At 38.8% G+C, this 22,517-nt stretch overlaps 1 protein-coding gene across 1 annotated transcript; it reads left to right on the top strand.

Moving 5' to 3' along the window:
- The first annotated feature begins 476 nt into the window (after positions 1 to 476).
- On the top strand, positions 477 to 12,770 carry ZC3H15 (zinc finger CCCH-type containing 15). The gene is made up of 10 exons (XM_065637720.1): positions 477 to 669; positions 3,189 to 3,290; positions 5,478 to 5,589; positions 7,393 to 7,545; positions 8,536 to 8,627; positions 9,582 to 9,764; positions 10,483 to 10,629; positions 10,778 to 10,882; positions 11,120 to 11,246; positions 11,967 to 12,770. Exons 1-10 carry the CDS (start codon positions 592 to 594, stop codon positions 12,158 to 12,160), a joined length of 1,293 nt encoding a protein of 430 aa, XP_065493792.1. The 5' UTR covers positions 477 to 591; the 3' UTR covers positions 12,161 to 12,770.
- Positions 12,771 to 22,517: the final 9,747 nt, after the last annotated feature.

Below are 22,517 nucleotides of genomic sequence, written 5' to 3'. Positions count from 1 at the left end.
TGTTGTTTATCTAAAAAGCCAGTCCGGTACAAAAGGATATGCAGCCTCTGCTAAAAGGGAACTCGCACCAAAATTTAAGGCAGTTCCGTATATGTCAGTACAGAATTGGGCCTTAGTGAGTTTTAAGCTTTTTTATTTTCCTTTGATTCTGAGTCTCAGAACTGGGTTAATTATTTCTTAGCTGTACAAGTGATCAAAATACAAAATGCATCATGTGAACTTGCAACGATGAAGGACGTGAACTACTAAAATGAAAGGTTGCACGGACTCCGACCACAAAGCCCGCTTCCACAACAACACAGCTCGGCGGGCACTGCGGCTCCGCACGGCTCGGCACGGCCGCGGGGGGGCGGGGCCGCCCGCCGGGGGGCGGAGCCCGCTCCCCGCGGGCCCCGCCCCTCTGTGACGCTCAGGCGGAGCGCCCGGCCGTCGCCCCGCCACGCGCTGCCTGCCGGGAGATCATTGGGCCCTCGCGCCCTGCCCGCGCTGCCTTCCCAGCGTGCCCCGCGGCCGCCGGATCAGTTGCGGCTCCGCGGCGGCCCCGGCCCCGAGAGTCCCCGAGCCAGAGCCGCGGCCGCTGCGCTCCCCGCCATGCCCCCCAAGAAGCAGCAGCAGCCGGCGGGGGGCAGCAAGAAGGCGGACCAGAAGAAGAAGGAGAAAATCATCGAGGTGAGGCGAGCAGGGCCGCGCCGGGCCCAGGCGGCCGCTGCCGACACCGAGCGGGCCGCTCCGCGGCCGCTGCCGGGGCCTGGCGCTCTCTGCGGGTCCGCCGGGACGCGGGCAGCGCCGTTCCTGCGCCTCCCGCTGCCGTCCCCTGGCTGCGGGTACGGGCGCTGCCGCCGGGCTCCCCGAACCCCCGCGGGCCGCCTCTCCAGCCGCAGCGGCCGAGGCGATGGTCGTGAAGCCCGAAGCCGGTGTTTGCGGGGCGGTGTGCGGGGCCGCAGCCCGGCCCAGCAGCACCGCTCCGGGGGTGCAGGTTTCCTCGGCGGCTCCGGAGCTATGGGGTCACTGCCCGTGTTCCTGTCAGTTGTGCTGGTGGCCGCTGCCCTTCTTGGGCCGGGGATCGGGGTTTCAGCTGGAACGGCTTCTGGGCAGAGCTGTTTGTGGGCTGAAGGTGATTTGGCCAGAGAGCTCTTCCTTTTCCTTGCTCTTTCCCTTCTCCGGATATTTGTTCTGTGTGTTCCTACATTTTCTGAGTCTGGTTCTTTGAGCCATAGCTTTGCATTTCTCACTCAGTTTAAAACCTGGGTGTAGTTTGTTTGGGGTTTTTGTGATACAGTTGCACCTGTGTGGCTGAGAAGGCACTTCCTGGAGTAACAATTTAGTAAGTCTTTCATAGAAGTTGGATACGAAATAATTTGAACATTAATTAGCAATATCTCATTCTCTTTAGATACAAGGAAGGAATTCTTCCCTGTGAGGGCGGTGAGGCACTGGAACAGGCTGCCCAGAGCAGCTGTGGATGCCCCATCCCTGGGAGCGCTCAAGGCCAGGCTGGAGGGAGCTCTGAGTGACCTGGTCTAGTGGATGGTGTCCCTGCCCATGGGAGGGATTGGAACTAAATGATCTTTAAGGTCCCTTCCAACCCAAACCATTCAGCGATCTTAACTGATGCTCAATTCCATGGTAAAACAGGTTTTAAAGAAGCTGTTAGAGGGGTATGTGTGTGATAATTATTAGGATGGTCATGCAAATCTTCAGCTGTACAAAAGTAAGTTATGTTGAATGTACAAGGAGAGAGCAGTTATAAGAAAATGAAATGTTTGCCTATATCTATTGGCATGAAAGATAGGAGCAGCTCAGCTGTTCAGGCAGAATATCCATGTAATGCAAGTGTTCTTTTCAATCTAGCACTCTAAAACATTATTTCTACGTTCTTTGGAAATGTGAGGTTGCAGTGGTTGTTCTCACTCTCTGTTGGTTTCAGTGTTTCTGATGATCTTATTGAATGTAGCTACATAGGAGAATTCTGGTTTTTATTATTAAAAAACCCCAAACAAAACCAAACCAAGAACCAGCTGAAATGGGGAAAAGCTTGCATTGATTATTAACAACAATCTATTACATAATTCAAATACATGGGGATTATATATTCCATCTGGCAGTTGTCACGGAAATCACATGTGTGAACTATGTATTTTCCTTCCTGACTAGTTATTTTGACAACTTGCAGACTTTTCAAATTAGCATGAAGTAACAGAGGACGAGCTGCTGTTGAGAGGGGATATAATGTAAATGAAAACAGAGTAACTCTGGAAACTTGGAACTGTTTCTTCTGTCATTCTTTTAGAATTCTGGATTTTTAAGTTTTCTAAAAGTATGTTTGAATTGAGGTATTATCACTGGATGAACATCTGTTGTTGCTGGAAGGAAAAAAATACTGGTGTCAAATCAAAGGTATGGATAGGTTTTCAATGCAGGTATTTCTATAACAGGAAATAACTTCTACTTCACATACTCCTGTGAGAATAAGCTTTTTTTAATGAAGTTTGTAATAGGTTTGGTGTAGAAATCTGTCTTTAACAATAAAACTGGAGATATAGAGGAAGAATGGGTTCAGGCAGTAAACAGAAACATGTTGCAATGGAGTTTAGGAAGTGCATACACCTATCTGGACTTGACAGAGGGGAAAGACATCTTCAAATTAGTACAGTTAGAAAATGAAAAGCTTAAAATACTTGAAAATAAAAAGTAATATATTACATGGGGCAATATTTGTCTGCATAATAAATATGTAACATTTATATACGAATACTTGAAGATAAAAGTAATAAGTGATTTCAGGTAGACAGGAGCAGAAAAAAAGGCAGTATTTATGGCTATTCAGTGTTCACATTTTCCTCAAAGGTTACTTGGGTAGTCACCAAAAACATATTGGCCTTTTGCTTTGAGGGGCCTGGAGACACTGTGTGTGTACAATTGCACTTGTATTTGGACACAAGTAGATCTGGTGATAAAAGCAACAGCTCACACAAAAGCAACATTTAGTAGCTTCTTTGCAAAAGCAAATTTTAAAGATGATGTGAGGGGTCTAAATATTGTCTGTAGTGTTTCTTGGATTGGGTGTGTCGCTAGAGGAGACAGTCTGTGTTTAACTGAAAACCTGGCAGGAGTGGCAGGTCTGTCTTGTTTTGGTAACAACATAAACTTATTTCAACTAATGTGGCTGTATTTATCTCTTGATTTAGGATAAAACATTTGGTCTAAAGAATAAAAAAGGTGCAAAACAACAGAAATTTATCAAGGCTGTGACTCACCAGGTTAAATTTGGTCAGCAAAATCCACGTCAGGTAAGCATTTATTGTGTAATCTTTTCCCGTTCTATAGGCAAAGAATCTTTTGCTGTAGTTATAAATTGTCATAATACTGAAGTAGAAAAAAGCAGAGACGTTACTTGTCTAATGTATTGTGACTAGCACAGATTTAACTAACAGTCCTCTTGCGAAGCTTGTCTAGCTGAGAATTAGGTACCTATGTACAGGATGGGATTTTGTTGGATTTTTAAAAATAAAGCAACAACAAAAAACCCCACCCAACCATTCCCCCCTAAACTCAACTAATAAGGGTGGTTTTTTTGTTTACGTAGTATTCTAAAAGTATCAATTAAGTTTAAGGTGTAACTGAAATGAAATTGTAGAAACTGGCTATCAGCAAAGTACCGTTGGACATTCTTTTTTTTTTTTCTCTTTAATTCCCACCTGATCTAAGAAATAGTGAACAGTTAAAAATAAGAGTAGCTTGTTACTAATACTAAAACTGGAATTGAGAGAAGAATAAAAAAGTATAAGCCCTTGTGTACTTGTTGTTCTACTAATGGAAGTATTTATTTTAATAAAAAGTGGAAACAAGTATGACAAGTCTGCATCTATGAAACTGAATTTTTGAGCCACTGTCTACTCCTCTGCTTTTCTTTCGTATAATGAAGTAAATTGTAATGTTTAGATTATACTTAATCAGCACAGATTTCGTGAAAATATTATTGAAATGGCAGTGAGCCAGGTCTCTTATTCCTGCAGTGCTGGGGAAGCTGGTTGGTAAGTATTTACACAGCTTCCTGTTCTATGAGTAAGATGCTGCTGTAAAATAATGACACTTGCATCAGCTAAATTCATGATGTCCAGATGTATGTTAAATTTGTTAAATAACACAAGTGTTAAGTAGTAAATGTCAGGCACAACTTAACAGTAAAGTTGATATTTGGGTCATCAGATCTAATAATTTCTTGTAGTGGAAAGGACTACTTGATGTCCCTTATGATTCTATGTGTGTGTTATTCAGACAGTTCTTCTGAAATTTCTGTATGAAATCTCTGAATCTGTAGCGTGTATAGGAATACCAGTATGTAAATTAACCAACTGCAATTTTTTTTGTGTTCTGAGATACAAATGGAGATGGTGTCCATATTTGTGGTTTGTGTGTGTTTGTTTTAAAAAGAGGCAAGCTTCATCTTCATGCTTTTAGAATGCTAGGGTGAAACAAAAGCTTTCTAAGAAAGTACTACTCTTCATAGTTGACTTACATGAGTCTGTATGCTACATAAAATAGGATTTGTGAACTTAGAGTGTGAAAACTGACCAAACACCAACTGGTTTTAAAAAGGAATTGATTAGTTTGTTTTCCAAATTCACCATAAGAACAAAGCTCATTTTTTAATATTACACCATATTTTACCAATAAAGTAGACCATATACTTATATAGTGGTGTTAGTCTCACTACCTTCTCTTAAAGATAAGAGTGGAATTATCTAATAACGTTTCCCTCTTTAATCTGTTTTCATCCCTCTCTGTTGCTCTGATGTAGATAAAGGCTTTTTCTGGCTTGTCCAAAAAGAGTAAGGCAGAGTCAGGTTTTTTTCTTATTCACAAACCTTCCTTTCCGTGGTGAGCTTGTTCAGTCTTTGACCCCTAATATCTATGAAAGTCTTAGAAACCAGTGGTTATCACTGAAACATTGATATGTCAAATTGATATAAATTCAGACATACACTGTTCTGAATTTGGTTCCCAAATTCTAAGGACAGATTTCCTGGAATTGCTATGGGTATATGTGAAGAGAGAGAGCAAAGCAGCACAGAGGGGACTAAAGAGAGATGGTTTTCGCACAGATCTGGAAGTACCTGCACTGCTAATGTGTCACAAAAGAGCAACTTCCTCTCCTAGTCTCAATATTATTCACTTGATTTCCTCACCTGTAAAGGTGGAATAAAGGTAACAGTGTCACCTCATGGTGCCTACCAGCATCTCAAATCCCTGACAAATTGCATTTGGAATCTCTTCTGTCTGAAAGGGCGGTACTGCTAGATGGCACTGGCCACGTGTGCAAGGGCAGGAATTCAGAGAAATGCAGAAGTCACAGGTTCTTTCCTTCTTCCCCTTATAAATTTAGAATGGTTTGATACCTTAATGTACAGTTCATGTGAAGCGAGTAATTTCATTCTAATTTTATAGTAATAACTTCAAATTTTGGGTCATTATAGGCTGCTCAAACAGAAAGTGAGAAGAAATTAAAAAAAGAAGATAAGAAGAAAGAATTACAAGAGTTAAATGAACTCTTCAAGCCTGTAGTTGCTGCACAGAAAATTAGCAAAGGTACGGGTAACTAAATTATCTTAATTTATGTTCTCTTATTCCTGTATCACCTCAGGTAAAATAATCCTTTAAAAATGCCAGTTCATCTTTTAATGGAGTAGATATGTCTGTTTCCTTGTCTATCTAGTGTACCAAGTAGTTAGTAACGATTTGGTATTTTTTTCAGTAATTCATTTGGGATTACTAGGTCATTAGGATATCAAAAGCTACATCAATATTGACAGGGAAGCTATAGATACAGTTTCATTAATTAGATGCTTCTGGATCAGTGGCATGATTTTTTAGTATGTATGATAGTATTGTTTAAAGCAGTTTGTCTACTCAGGGAAGCATGAACATCCAGGTATGACAAGAAATAAAATATGATCACTATTGTCTTCACAGAAAACTTGTGTTCAAATCGGAACCATAAAAAATTTCCAGTTACTTCTGTCCCACTTTACAATTAACAGTAGGACTTGGGTTTGGAAATGTGATCTTACTTGAACTCAGTTATTGAACAAACTAGTTTTGTCGTGAGATATAAGTTTAAGAGTGTTTCATCCTTCTAGGAAACTCTACAATTGGCTACCATGTGGGACGTGAACAAAAAAAACCACACAACACCACACCAACACATTTAGGAATGAACTAAATGTCATGTGATGAGCTCTTTATTAATCTTCTGGAACTAATAAAATTATGTGCAATATTTTTTTATTAAACAAGTGTGATTTCCATCTAAGTTTTGGAAGCAAACCTGATACTTGTTCATTGTGGCACTTAGCAGCAACAAAGGCCAGTTTTCTGTTTATGATCTGCAGTGGTCAGCTTTCTCCAAATATAATAGTTATTGACTTAAAGTTATTCCAGAAGACTAATATTGTTGTAATTAAAGCTTTGGCTTTCTGTCACGATTGCCAACAAGGAGAGCTATATTATGTGAAGGTCTTTCAGGGATCCACTCAGTGTTTTTTTTTTTAAACAAAACAAAACACCACAAACAAACAAACCCACAAACAAAAAAACCCAAACAACAGATTTTTAGTTAAGATTTCAAACAGGTGTCAGGTGACCTGCACCAAGGATAAAATCAGCAAGTGAAAAACTTGAGCTTGAAATCTTAGATCTTAACGAATATTACAAGTAAAGTATTTCTGATTTAGTTGTGTCTCATAAATAAGTTTCTACCTGCTTTCACTTTTGTTTTCAGCTCCTAATGGTGAAATAATTCCTTTGGTGGGATGATATTTATTTAAACTGTAGTTAGGTTGATTGAATAGTTCATAGTATAACAAAAATTGCTTACTTTGGAGGCTATGAGTAGCCATCTTATTTCTATTATTAAACAAAAAAAAGTGGTCTGAATGAGTGAAGGTTAGAATATTATAATTTATTCTAGTGTGGTGTTGATCTCTTAAGGAAAGGCTGACATCCAGGAGATGCTTTGCTGTGTATTAGAGGCAAAAATAGTTTATTGTATAGGGAAGAAATTTCACAGAGTGGTATCTCATATGTATTACATTTATATGAATTAATAATTCACTGGGGTGCAGTGCTATCCGTATTTCTTTAAATAGTCAAGTGCCAGCTTTGATATTTAATGCAAATATCATGCTATACAAAGTAAATATGACATGTTCAGGACATTAAATATTTACTTTTGATGAACCTCACCTTAAACATCTGTCATTTTTTTTTAAGAGTGTTTTCATTCTCTATAGATTGTAAAAATTGTATAATCCTAGACATTGTTCTCAGAACTTCTAACACATAGCTTTTGCTTAAAAATACTATTAAAATATAAAAACTTTCTTTGCACAGGAGCTGACCCCAAATCTGTGGTTTGCGCTTTCTTCAAGCAAGGACAATGCACTAAAGGAGACAAGTGCAAGTTTTCTCATGATTTGTCTTTGGAAAGAAAGTGTGAAAAACGAAGCGTCTACATTGATGCAAGAGATGAAGACCTTGAAAAAGGTACAATACTTCTAGAAAACGACTACTAAACTGTTCTGATTCTGAAACTGGATTTTTATGATTGAGTCTCCTTGTGTTGTGGTTTTGATGCTGAAGACTCTGATCAATGACCGAGATAATCCATACCACCATGTTGAAAATTATAAACAACAGTGAAACTTGCTTGCTCACAAGTATGCTTTAGGCCTTGTTTACAAAAGAAGTATGACTTAGTGATATTGTATGGTAGTTTTTAAGTTCTGATGTGTGATGTATTATGTCATACAAGTAGCGGGTTGTACAGTATTTGGTCTTTTCTTAGAGTTGCTTATTTCTTCTAAGTTGTATAAAACAGAGCTGCAAAAGGAGGAAGTGTAATGAGCAGCCATAGTTGCCTTCCAGAAAATGTGTTTGCCCCATTGTGCACAGTTCTAGAATTCAGCATACTTTGGAATATTTTCTGAGACTTTATCTCCTTTCCCCAGATGATTTGTTGGCTAAATACTCTGGATTTTACTTTAACTTAGCAGGGGTTAGCGATTTTACAGTCAAGGTAATTTCTTTTGTTTTCCCACAATTCATCATGTCTCAGTCTTTATTTGAATTTTAGCCTATATTAATATGATAGGATCCCATAGATTCACTACTGCTGTTGCCATTGGTGATCTTGCTCTTTTAATGGCACGTTCTTTTAACTTTAACACAGATAAGTTAGTATTATCTCTTTTGATCCTCAAGTTAAATTATCTGTATTTCTGGCCATTAGCCACCAACCTTCTTTTCAGTCGTCTTCCTTTTTTTCTTCTGTAAGTTTCTGAGCCTTTTGAGGAAATTATCTTGTGAGCAGCATAGGAGAGTTTGAAGACTTCATTATAAAGGCCTGATTTATTTTCCGTTCTATAAACTAAAATGTAAAAATGTCATATTAAAAACTGTTGTTAGGGAGAAAAGCAACTTCACAACAATTTTTAGTATTTGGAATTTTTGTGAAACTGTCTTGTCTTTTTCTAGATACAATGGATAATTGGGATGAGAAGAAGCTGGAAGAAGTGGTGAACAAGAAGCATGGTGAGGCGGAAAAGAAAAAACCCAAAACTCAAATAGTATGTCTTTTTTTTTTTTTTTAATTGAGCTGTAGTAGAGAGAGTTATCTAATACCAGTCTGCAGTTATGTTTATCATTATCTAAAGATTTTGAATGGAATACTATAACAATATTCTGAGTATACAGTTTGGCTGATAGTATTGCTGTGTTTAAAAAAAAAAACACTCCAAAGCTCTTTCAGTCATCACAAGGTATTTTCTATTTCTGTTGTAAAATAGAAGTGGATAGTAGATTAAGAGTTTTCAAAATAGAGATGCTAAATGAATTAGTAATATATCTAAGGCATCCTACTTGTCTCTTATAAGATGGAATTTACTAATGGAGTTATTAGTAGTTCCTGACCTCTAACTTCAAGAATATTCTTTAGTTTGGGGACTAAATGGTATTATATTGTAACCTCTTTTTCATTCTTTGGAAGTATTTGACCTTGTTTTCAATACCAAATAATTAAATATTCTGTTGATACTGCCTAAATTTGCTAAAGTTGAACTTTGATATGGCCAAGTTTGAACTATGAATTGCTCGTTAGAAGTTCCAGAATGGCATCTTTACCTCAGGATCTTGAGCTGGAAGGTTTAACACCTGAGGCAGGTTGAATTTATTTTTATTAAAATGGCACAGCTGTTGGTGAGTGGAAGGGAAAGGCTGTCAATGTGCTTTTAAGGCACTCCGGGGTTTGTAGTCATGCACGACTGCCAGTCTCCTGAATCAAACTTTCTTTTTAAATTGGGATTATATTAAGGGGAAAAAGCTGTTGACTACATGCCTTATAGATAACAAGTTGCACTTATTTTGTCTGCTTTTTTAGTAGCAATGCATTTCACATGCCTCTTCTGTTTTTAGCGTGACTGGCTTTGAATTACTGTACTTCTGACAGGTAGTGGCCATATGTGTAGTCTAAATTGCTGGGGATGAAAAGAGAATGCAGTGCTAACAACTGATGTTTTATACAGGTCTGCAAATATTTCCTTGATGCTATTGAAAACAACAAATATGGTTGGTTCTGGGTCTGTCCAGGTGGAGGAGACAACTGCATGTATCGCCATGCTCTCCCTCCAGGTTTTGTATTAAAAAAAGACAAGAAGAAGGAGGAAAAGCAAGATGAAATTTCTTTAGAAGATCTAATAGAAAAAGAGGTAAAGTTCTCAGACAGGTACCTTTTGGTGGTGGTTGTTTTCAGTACTCTGAAGGGACAGTTGCAAATAACTTCCTAATTAGTAATTAAAAAGTATAAACTGTTTTTATAACTGTGTGAGCTTGAGGTAGGGCAAAGGATGCATAGTATTTGATTTGTGTCTTTGGTTAGAAACTATTGCCTAGTGAATAGATTGAACTATAGCTGCATATTTAGAGCAGATTTGCTCATCTTTTTTTTAGGAGGCTTTTATTTCTTACTGCTGTGTTCCCTTTGTTTGCTGCAACTGCTTCTATGGGCCTTTCTTAGCCTGAGCTCACTGCCTCTGTAGTTCTCTCGTAACTGTAATGAGGAAGCAACACCAAGAGAACGGGGCCTTCTGAAGGCATTAGGTTGCTGCTCTGCTGGTTTCTGTCCGCACTGCCTGGCAGCCCCACTGCCTGGCAGCCTCACTTTGAGGAGAACCTGAGCTGTTATTGTTGGTTTCTGTCCTCCTCCATTTCTCACGTTAACTTTCACGTCCATTCATCTTGCTAACTGGAAAATCGTGTGTTGAGTCAAACTTTGAGTTGATGGTACATGTTTAACAGTGGTGGGAGTGAAGGAAGAATTAGAAAGAAATGTTTTCAATTAGTTTCTGGAAAAGGGTAATTAAATCTCTAATTTGTTATAGCCTTTGGAAACAATTTCTAGCATTAATCAGTCTCTTTACTTGACAGCGTGCTGCCTTAGGACCAAATGTTACCAAAATTACTCTAGAGTGTTTTCTTGCATGGAAGAGAAGAAAAAGACAAGAAAAAATCGATAAGGCTGAGCAAGATATGGAGAGGAGAAAAGCAGATTTTAAAGCTGGCAAAGCATTGGTGGTATGTTCTACAGTCCAATTCTTAATGCAAGAAGAAAGAGTAAATTAGTTTTTGTAATAGGGTAGCTGGCCTGGAGTTGCTTTGCATTTTTTTTACAGCAGTATGACATCTATAAAGTGATAAATTAATATAATTTTTTTGTTAATAGATTAGTGGACGTGAAGTATTTGAGTTCCGACCAGAGTTGGTTGATGCTGATGATGAAGAAGCAGATGACACCCGTTATATTCAAGGAACAGGAGAAGATGATGAGGTAAAGAACAGTACTAGCTTGAATAATATTTCAAGTTACATTCAAGTTCGAAAACCTCATTTCAGAGCTCTTATAGTGCAACTAATAATCTTGTTCTTAATTTAACACTGCTACACAGTATATGTTTTGTCAAAATTTTGGTTTCAAAAGGAAGATTAAAAAAATGTAGAAAGCCTGCAGAAATAAGAATTTCTGTAGCAAAGCAATTCACGTGGAGCATCTTGGCTTATTTTTCAGATGGAAGACCCTGTCTGCATAAATGATGTAGATTTGAACCTCTATGTCCCAAAGGCTGTAGATGAGACTGGTATTACTGTGGCCAGTCCTGAGCGATTCAGCATATACAGTTCCCTGGATAAAGACGGTAAGTTCATTATTTTGGCATCATTAATACGGGATTGAATTGTTAAGGGCCTCCCAAAAGGTAGATGGAAATGAGTTATTGATCTGCTGGAAATGTTTGTTTGAAAAGGTGGGGAAGTGAAATAATTAATGGTACATTTAGTTACTAAAGAAAAAGCTTTGAGTAAATTCTATACACTTCTTATATTCTTAAATTCAAGTTTAAATAAAAGGTAGTGTTTATGGCTGCTTCAAGTAAATCCTCAAGATGTTTGTTTTAGCAGTTTCCCTTTTTTTTTTTTTTTTTTTCAGATTTAGTAAATGTTTAAGTGAATAATAACAAAGCCCAAGCTTTGCTTCAGTTTTTCTAGCTGGCTTGAATCAGCTTCTAATTTCTTAGAGCAAATCAATGATCCTGGTGTGCTTGTGGAATGCACACCCTGGTCTTTAAGACCCTGAGTCCTTTAAGTGCAGACAGTGAGTGGGAGCAGCTCATTGAGTTTGGCCCTACTATGAAAACAGGAGTTTGAGGAGGTTTTTTTTAACCTATTTTAGTAACTGATGATCCAAACCTGTGTATTAATCAGGTACATGCAATTTAACCAATAGAAGTCTACATAAATTTCAAATAAAGTAACTTCTTTATTGTTTCAGAACTTTAAAGCCTGTTTAGTGGGATTGTGAATTAGTGATTAAAAAAATGTATGACACTGAAATATGTAAGAACTATTTTTATTTTCAGATAATAAATTAAGTGAAGCCTCTGGTGGTGATATAAACAGCAGTGAGCAAAATTATTTAGAGGAAGATAATGATGGAGATGGGGAGTTGGAAAATGGAGTAATTGATGCAGTTCCAGTTGATGAAAATCTCTTTACTGGCGAGGACTTGGATGAACTAGAAGAAGAACTAAACACTCTTGATTTAGAAGAATGAATTAAAAAGCTCAAGTGACAAGTTAAATCCATGTGATAAAGAGAAAACTGACTACATTTTTTTTTCTCCTTCTTGAATAGAATTCTTAAACAGGATGTTTATGGTTACCCAGCTGATTCTGATGGGCACGTCATGTACCAGGAATATTTTCCTTCAGTCTCATCTACTTCAGTCTTGACTATGCTCACAGTAAAATATTCAGATTAGTTCAGAATTACCTGCCAGCTGAATTTGCAGAAAATGTATCTTTCCACTAAAAGTAGGAAGTGTAACTGCTCTGCCAGTATGCAAGTGTAAGTGGGCAATTTGATACCAGGTACAGTATAAAAATCAGAGTATACGTTCTTCACCAGAACTGGATTTTTATTAGTGATTATGTTGATTTAGAAACTGTCTGAAGTGTTTTTAGGCAGCATACTCTAATGGAGCTGATGCAGATTATGCTTATTTAAGTGGTGATCAGCTTGATTTGATCAGCTGGATACTGAAGATAGCTATTGTGAACTGATGCATCATACAATACAACACGGTGCCCCCTGTTTAAAATGTTTTAAACTTTCCCACCGCCTTTTGCCAACAAAATTGTAAATAAAAACTATGAACTTTGAAATACTTGTGCTGATTTTTCTCTGTTAAGTTAGGATATACCAACTTCATTTACTAGTAGTGATAAATATTTTATTTCCGGTCCTGATAAAGAAGTGATGATGTTGGCTTCAGCCAAATTAGGACTAACTGCAGTTACAATTTCTTTTTCTACACTTCATGCAGTGTAAAATTCAGCAGCTGACTTTTTTCCCCTGCTGTTCTAACCTCCTACCCATCCATTAACTGATTTGATACACTCTATACATGACTCATTGCTATTTGACTCTTGCCCCTCTGTGTTTCGTACATTAGCAAAGACTTGAAGCTCTGCAGAGCAGGGATGTTAGAGTCTAAAAAATGCCTGTCATCTCAGTGGTGTTCTATAAATAACACAGAGTTATGCAGTAGGAAGTTGCCTCAAAGCAGAGCAGCCTCATACCCTGCAGGGGCACTTAGGTTGGGCTTAAATGAAGCCTGTGTGTCCTTTGAAAATTCATCAAGTCCCTGCCATAAAGATTTCTCGGTGGTGGTGCTTTTTCAAGGGGGCTGTAGGTTATGCTTCCTTGCCATACTACTAATAGTATCGGTGACACTATTGCTGTACTAACAATACTGTTTGTATTGATTTTTATTTTTTTTCCTAAAGCTTCTAAATTACTATTAAAGACCATTAAGATTTGTGGCATTGTTGGTGAGCTTTCTCAAACTGCTTTTGGGTGGTAATATTAGCTTTAATGGTTATTTTTGACACTGCGAAATTGACTCTTGTATCTCAAATGCTATTTCTAAAATAGCTGACTCAGACTTTTTTTCTTTTGCCCTTCCTGGGATCTTTGTGGAATGTTTCTCCTATAGGAACAAGCAGCAGTGTTTGGAGAAAGAGGCCTACTGAAATTGACTTCTAACTGTAAGTGTTTAAGGAAAAGCTGCAATATCAGATACAAATATTTCTTTACGGAGATTTTTCTCCTATGGCCATAAATAAACAGTGTTGACAGATCATTGTATTAAACTGGTCAGCAACAGGATATCAGGACACTTAGGAATTCAATTCATATTTGAATGTATGCTGCATAATTTTTCAAAGTTGTATATTTTAAATGAGAATTAAAGTAATTTAATCATTATTAAGGATGAAAATGGCTTTCTCTATTTTGTCTTAGAGGCTGGTATGTTGTATATAATACTGATCTGTTTCACTGATCTAAATAGGTTAAATCTTTGCAACAATTATATCAGTGTTGTTAATTATTTGCATTTTACAGTGGAGGAGTGACAGGATAACTCATTGTGATTTCAGCTTGTAAAACACTGAGGTAATGGGCAGAGAGGGAGTGTCTATGCACCCTGTCCGGTCTAAGGGGCTCAGCTGTCGTGTGAAACTCCTGTGTGTGAGCTTCATTTGGACATCAGGACAGTTGCCTTGTGTATTTAAATATGTTGAATATCCATAAGTTAGTTGAAGAAAAACTTAGAGGCAGTAGTTACTGACAGATGACTTCCTGTGGCCAAGAAACAATAGTTTGCTGTCCCTTTTTGGTTTTCACCCTTTCTTTTCCACTTGTTCCGGCACTTCCCCTGACTGGTCTTGTTCAAGCCTCTGGGCTTGGCTCATCTGTCTGCATTTCTGACCATGAGCACAGGGTGGCTGCTTGTAAAGAAGTCTTCTGTCATGGAGCGTTCAGCGTACTTTGGAGTAGCAACATGCTGCTACTTGTTCCTTCTGTGTGAGGGTAGGCTTGAACCTAGCCTATTAAAAGTTTTCCATCTTATGAGTTACAAAAGCCTAAATTTGCAGATGAGAGTTTCAGTCAATAAATGCTCAATTAAAAATGAAAGCAAAGGCCTTAATTAGGGTAGATGGATTTTTATTATACTATATTAGAAAAGAGCACTGTGATAGAATGGAACCCACCTGAATGTGACTTGCTGCTGAGTTGTTCCTATTGATGCAAGTTACCCAAAATTCATCTGATGTAAAGTGAATGAGTCACTTATGGGGAAAATGAGATATCATCTGAATCTTAAAATAGCACTATCTTCATTCACTGGACAGTTTGTGTGGGAGCAGGAGGAGACACACACACACACACGAGGTCAGGCTGTAAAGGATCATAAGCAAGGAAAGAAAAGCCTCTGTAATAAGCCTTGTTCCTGTCCCTTGCAACACGCACCCATCTGCATCATCTTGTTTGTCTCATAACTGAAGTGCATACAATGTGAGAAGTGCAGTGTAGCTGCGGCTCTGACGTTTCTGGAGGAAAGAGCTGGTGGAGCACTCTGCCTTCACAGCACCTCTTACTGGGCGCGCCTGTGTGGGCAGAACCCATTGAAACAGCGCTGCTGAAAAGCCATGCCTGCCCTTCCTGGGGTTTGCTGTTATGCTAGTAGAGTATTTGTTGGCTTTACATTTTAATGTATGTTAAAATCCCACTTCCATCACACACAAAAACTGCTTGAACAGCATGAACTGGCTGGCTTTAATTTTTCTGAACTTTTTTGAGAGCTGTGCGATTGAACTTTATGCTTGCCATTGCTGTTACTCAAAGAGCTCCATACTTGTTGCATAATATACACTGTAGATAAAGCCCTTGAAAAAAATAGATGAAAATTTAAATTTAAAGACTGGCAGTAACTGTTACATTCTGTGCTAGTTGTTTGCAACAGAAATGTTGCTGTTTCTTAATGGCCACTCTCCTCAACTGCTCTTTATGTAGGGGAAGTTTTACTATTGATAAACTCTGAGTGAAGCAATGGTACTTTCCTTGGCAATTCAGCGTTGTCATAATAGATTGTGTTTGTTTAGCAAATAGACTGTACAGAAAGAATCTACATATATAAATTAGTATATTTTTATGAATATTTTCTTTCACAGTTCTTTAGTCAGATGTGAGGAATAACAAGTGTCAAAAACCTGTCTTGGGCATTCTGAAAGCTGATTTCTACTTATTTTGTGATGTTTATGCCTCTTTTTAAAAATCACCTGAATATGAGCAATGCGGGCTTAAATATTTTGTAAGCTTACATATCTTGCAAATAACATACTTGGAAACTTGGAATAAGCGTTTGTTATTCTTGTCTCATGTGCTGGTTTTGTATAACTTACTGAAACCGTACAGTGATTGACTAAACCAAAAATCTTATGAGGTTAGATCTTCCTTTCTCTGAGTGGATTTATTACGGCCATAAACTGAGAGAATTAGATTGCTCTCATGCAAATATCTCTCCTATATATTCACCTGAAATATGTCAGGAGAAAAAAAACCCTGAATAACATCAACAGGAACAGAAAGAGCATTGGAAAAATGAGGCCTAGGAAGGCCAGAGGAAACGCAAAAACTCCATAGCAGCAGCTGTACTGCATCAGATGAAGAGACCATTTATCACACTCCAAAACCCAGATGCATGGGGAAGAAAGAGGCAGGAAAAGGACAAGCCTGTGTACTTCTCAGGAGCGCTTGTCTTATGTAACCTCTGACTATTTTCCTTCTAGAAGATTTTTCTCCACCAGATGTACCTTGTGTCCCTTGGTGGCCTTTTCTTCCCGATATGTTCCCTGCCCTCCCCCTTGAATCTCTCTACATTTTTAGCATCTTTGGAAACCCAACAGTTCCACAGCCCTGCTGCATCTTGTTTTGAACGTGAGTCCAACTACCTTGTATTATTAGATCTCTAGGGGAAAATACTTAGAGGAGAGTATATCTTATGCCTTCCTTTGCTTTGACTTGATGCCAAAAAAAGTAGATACAAAAAAGGTCAACATATCTCAGTTTTGAAGAACACAATCCCGTGGTGCATTTCAGTGCTAGAAACTTTTTTTTTTAACAAAATCAGAAACTTTCTTAAGGTGCTTGATTCTTTGCTACAAATGGGCCTTAATCATCAAAATCTTTAATGAAGAAATAGTCTGTTTCCTGGTTATGTACTGGATGTATTTTATGTAGCTATGATCACATTAAGTGCCTTTACAGTAATATCTGCAAATCACCCTTCTCTCTTTCCCTCACGCTCGTATTAGAGGCTTAGCAGTGACCTTGGCTTAGTCTGTCACTTTTAGTTCTTTCGTTTCAATAGATGCTCTGTCTTTTTACAGAGAGTTGCTGTTGCTGGTATCTGCAATAAGGCCAAGATGTTTTATTCATTTATGATGTTATAGCCCTAATATGTGAACACAATAGGTTTCCTCATAACACATTATTGAAATGAATGGCAAAAATAATCAGTTCTTTTGATCATAAAATAGCAGCACTTTATTTAGTGAAAAATACCTCAGAGATAATCTATCTTTTACATTTGTGATTGAAAATGGTTACAGAGTGTTATAACACATCTGGACATAAATTTGAACAAGCCTGGCTTAAAACTAAAGAGAGGTTCCCGAAGTGTACCCCATCAGACTGCAAAAATGAGATGGAGTCTTAAATTAAAGCAAGATGCAATGGAAAAGAAAGCATCACAGCTTTCCTTTAACACAAACAGACAGACAAAAAACCCCACCTAAATTACTATATAAAATACATGGAAAGAAGCAGAAGCATTTCTGAAGGGAAAAGAGGTGCAATTATAGAATGTTTCACAGGGCAAAACAACGTTCTTTGTACAGGTGGCCATTAGAGAAATGTGTTCTGTGGATGCCACATCCTTGGTCCTGTGGTGGAATGAAACTGTCTTGTCAGCATGTAATGTAGGTGTAGTGCATCTATTGGAGTTGTGGAAAATCAGCTAAAACACTTTCTCAGTCCTCTAATAAATTTTAACAGCTTGCTGTTCTAGGAGACCGTTTGTCCTGTTCATGTTTCATTTCCATGCCTGTTTTATTCCTTGGTTTACATTCTGACACTGAAGCTGTCAGTTGTGTGCTCTGAACGCTGCATGTAGATTGGATTGAACACATCATGGTAGGCTGGTCTCTGTACAAGAATGTGAATCCTTCAAAAGCTCTCAGTCTATGTTTTCTACCGATCTGGGTAATGTCTGACATGTCAAGTAGTTTAGTTGTCCTGGTTTGGGAACAGTAGGCTACTTAAGAAAAAGACTAATTACCCTCCACTTTAAAAATTCTACAGCTGCAACTTAACGCCTCCTTAAAATCAGATAACAGCAAAGTTTCTAATCAATAAACCTTTAATCTTAGCTCTTCATCGCTTTTTTGTGTTGTCTTCTCTCTGTTCCAGGTAAAAACATGCCACAAGGGAGGCTCTTCTGCCTGACCTGAGCCGTACCAACCAGTTTAGTGCTGGCTGTGCCAGCCAGCGGCTGCCTCTCCCTTGGGCTCCCTCCGTGTTGCCTGGTAGCGTCTCTGCTCATGTGGCTCTGCACGCTCCGGGGATTTGTTTATAAAATGGGGAGAAAGAGGGTTAGGAAAGTTGGTTGGAAAGGACATAGCGGAGATCTTACCTCCTTGAACATCTGTCGGACCAGAGTCGAGAATGATAAGAGGGGATAAACTATATGGGATCAATGGAAGTTTAACTGCTGTTGTCTCACCTTTGTGAACTTTCTCCTTGAATAAGAAGCGGGTGGGTGTCAGAACTGCACTTTGTGTTGGTAGAAATCAGCCTTATACCACAGGCTTTTCAGTCTTTTTCTTGTCAATACAAAAAGTCTGTATTCTATAAATAGCAACTCTAGTTTTTTTGTGTCCCACACAGTGTCTTCCACAGACATATGAAGTTACAGCTCTACATTTGCTATACATAAATAATTGCCCATTCTTTGTATGGGGAGGCAGGATGGTGCGGAATGAGGGCTCTTCCTCCAAGAGAGCAAACATTAAAAAAGCTTTTAAATGTGCTCTTTCATCAAAGCACAGAAGTGTCTGCAGTTTCTACCACAGATAACTGTTGTCAGGACTAACTGGCGGGCTGCTTTTTGGTAGAGGCAAGGAAGATTTGTATTCCCAACATTCTTTCACCAGCAGCACCCAACGAGGAGTCTATTAGAACATCCTCCTGACAATTGCAAGCTAATGTTTTAAAAGCAAACAATAATAACCTCCCAAAAAAACAAACCCAAAAACTAACCCGCCTAATGTTAGAATGGTTAGAGACCTGATTCTGTATTGATCTGTTTTCTTTAGCTTTATTTTTTAGATACTCATTTCTTTAACCTAGGAAAGATGTAGTCACCAGTATAACGTTTTGTAGGTAACACTACACCTTGGTTTAATATTAATGCCAGACAGGAAAGTATTCTGTGAATATAGAAGATCAAATATAGTAGTTTTCAAAGTGAATGTGAAGTTGGGTCTTTGGTTTGGGAGAAATGGGATTTTTGGATGAGGAAGAGGGAGGAAGTTTGGACTCTGGGCCATTCTGTAAGATGGTACCAAGTCTTCTGAGGCCCAGAGGCTGGAGCTGATGGCTGAGCTGGTTTACCAAGGCCCAGGGTGTCTGGGCTCAAACACTTGAAACACAGAAGGGGAAGGAAATACCTTTTCCCATGTGAGTTTGTCTTACTGCAATCTTTCAGTGCTTTTGCGTTTGAGTGTAGAAGAATATTTAGAGTAACAGGTTTAGTTTGTTAGCAGATTTCTGAAGTATTAAGGCATCACAATATCCCTTTTGCTATCAGATAGAAAGGAGCTTGCCTGTATCATACTCTGTTGCCTTTCAGTCCTACTTTGCATGTGATTATTGTTTTGCCATAAAATTCTTCAACACGTTTAAAGTCTGAACTCGTAATTAAGCATAGAGCAGTGTGAAGAATTTTGTTTTGTATTTCTAACCATTTTTTGTAAGTTTTAAACTTGGTTTTGTTCCAAATCCTTTAGCAAGAACATAGAAGTGTTTCTGTAATACAGGAGCACTGGAGGACAGATGCTTCAAGGCAAGATGTGGCATTATGTTTCTGGAACAGTAAATTTAGAAAAAGACGACTGTTCTTTAAGACTGAGCTTTATTTCATTACTTTGAAAATGCATGGTGAAAAAGTTGTGGAAAAAAATCAGTGAAAAATTCTCAAAAATCAGGGAATAAAGTTGTACACAAATTGTCATGCTTTTACTGAATAGATTATTTGCACTAATGACAGGAATGGCAATATCTCTGTACCAGGAAGCAGTGGTCTCCAGTATTTCTGTACAACCAGAAGCAAGCAAGACTAAGAAAACTAGAAAATGCCTCATCATCTGGAAATTCTCCATAAATGGCAATCTCCTAGGAGGTGCCCCTTGCCTTTGGTGTCTGTGGATCCTGGTTGCAGGGAAGTGTTGTGTTTCTCTTTGCTCCCAGCAGAATGCTGCTTCACAAGTATTTCTGCCAAGCAGAGTCGCTTCCACTTTCTAAATAAAAACTCTGTGTGTGTTCTAGTAACGTGCTCTGGGTGCACTTGCTGTGGCTTGATAGACTCATCAGAAAGGACTGTACTTAAAATTATCTGAAAACAATGAGAAGCAATGGAATAGAGGTATTTAACTCTGTGTCTTTATTACACCTCATATATGCATGGATATTATGAAAACATTTTTGATGTTGTGTAGGGAACGTTAGAGGCTGGATTTTTTTCCTGATCCATTTCTCCTTTACTGCATTATTTATTGTTGATCCTTTTCTCTAGAGTAAAAATACTGTTTAAAAATATCTTTTTAAAAATACTGAAGTCTTTGGAGGTGTTACCGAGTGACATCAGGATACGTTTGTTTGTTAGATCTGCAGAATTGCTCTGTGAAGAAAACCTGAGACACGCACATGATTTTATAATGACTAATTTTGTCAGACTGAAGAAATACAAATCCTTTTGTGAATCAAGCAGAGCTGTCCCTGAATTTGATGGTATGAAATCCTAATGTAAACAAAGGCTTGGTGAGTAATGAGCATTCTCTAAAACACCCATAGGGGGTGGTGGAAAGACACTGACTAATACTGAAGTAACACAGCTAATGGTACTGAACAAATCAGAAAACATCCTGCTACAACTCACTTCCTTGGGAAGTGAGATTTGATAGTTGTTCACCAGCTAGAAGCTGATTTTACAAACATGGTCATACCCTCATTGTCCTAAAAAAATCCATTATTCTGTAGCCTTGGGCTAAGAACAGCTATTGCATGACAACGAAATGAGATGTTGATGTGGTGAGTTGTTCGTAGGAGCAATAAGGCAAATCAAGCTTACAACATCACTGTAGTGGCTTCCTCATGTTTCTCACCCAGTAATACTTCTGTAGTTTTCAGATTTTTTTTCAAGAAAATTAACATTAAAGATTAATATTAGACAAAATAGAAATAAAAGGCATCAACTGACCAAACCGAAATAATATGTGAAGTCCATCATTTTGGTCAAGTTAGGCTTGCTTTCTACTGCCTCATTAGAAAGGGAATTATTTCTTAAAGATGTGTCCCGAGCAGCTGAGCTGCTTTAGAATCCAAGTGTCTGGATGGCACAAGAGCAAAATACGTAGTAAAACTCTCACGTCAGTACTACTGATCCTGTGAAACACTGGACCCACTTGGAGGCTGAAGCTCATCACTCACAGGACATCTTGCTGAGCCTTTTAAATAGGACCATTGTGCCTTGCACATCCGCAATTTTTACGGAATGATAGGATTTTGTCCATTTTTTTTGCTGATGAGTGTAATATCATGAGGAGGAGACATGATTGCAAAGGAAAAAATATTCTTAACTGAAGAGTCTATGTTACAGGCTGGAGACGCAGGAATAGCAAAAATAGAAATGAGTACCTGTCCACCAAAAGTGCCTTGCATCTTGCACAGTTTTATTCAGCCTTGTTAATAATTAGTTGCATGAGTAAAACCTAACAACTTGTAACAGGAAATCAGTTTTATCTGTCAAATAATGGGAAGCAGTTCTTTAGAATTCCAAACTACTTGTATTCAATTATAAATACAGATTAAAATTTGGTTTCTTGTTAAAAGGAATGACAGTTTCTCTGCCCACTTCTTAGTGGTTAGTTTTCACCACTGAGTATCTTAGTCAGTAACGTGTAATTTGAAGACTAGAGATAACAGAAGAGTTAATACAGAAACACATAATTCATTTGTTTACATTCCGTGGTATGATCTCAGTAGCTGTTGTTTATCTGGTTGTTCGTCATTCTGAGAACTAAACCAGACAGTGAAGAAAAATCACATCTTCACTGAAAGGGTGGGGTGTTTTTGCTTTACGTTAGTGGCAAAATTCTGGTTTAGGCTTGGATTCCTTTGTCCGTGGTTCTGTCAGACATAGTAGCTCAGTGCAAGCAATTAGGTCACTCGGTCTCTTCCGCAACAGAAAATGTTTTGGTTCATTTACAGTAAGCTTGGCTGGGCTTAGAGGGACAATCCCCCGCCTGTGCGCTTCGGATTTTTCCCGCGTGGAGGCCGGGGGTGTATTAAGCACCATGCAGGGAGCTGCGGCTGAGCCCGCAGCCCGCCTGCCGCGGCCGCCTCCGTGGTGCCCGCCGGGCGCAGGCAGCGCCGGGGCCGCCGCTCCCGCGGGGTGACTCAGCGGCGGGAGCGCAGCGCGGCGCTGAGTCAGCGGCGAGCCCTGGCCCGGGCCGCGGGGGGAAGCGGATACAGAAACAGCTGGTTAAAAAGCCATTATCTGCTCGAGGAGAGGAAATGCTTCGCAAAAACCGGTTCCCTAGGGGTGAGTAACTGTGTAAAGTGCGAGTTGTTCCTCTGGCCGGTCTTTCAGCAATTCGCCGACAACAAGCAGTAGTGCTGCACGGCAGCCCAAATTTGTCATTTGGTAAAACAATTCTAATATCTTAAAAAATAACTTATCCTTCACTGCTTGTGTAATGTGGTGAAGCTATGCAATCAGGTAGAGA

Source organism: Caloenas nicobarica, chromosome 6 (genome assembly GCF_036013445.1).
Source record: "Caloenas nicobarica isolate bCalNic1 chromosome 6, bCalNic1.hap1, whole genome shotgun sequence".
NCBI classification, from domain to species: domain Eukaryota; kingdom Metazoa; phylum Chordata; class Aves; order Columbiformes; family Columbidae; genus Caloenas; species Caloenas nicobarica.
Note: the sequence above shows the minus strand (reverse complement) of the source record. Positions and strands in the feature narration are given on the sequence as shown.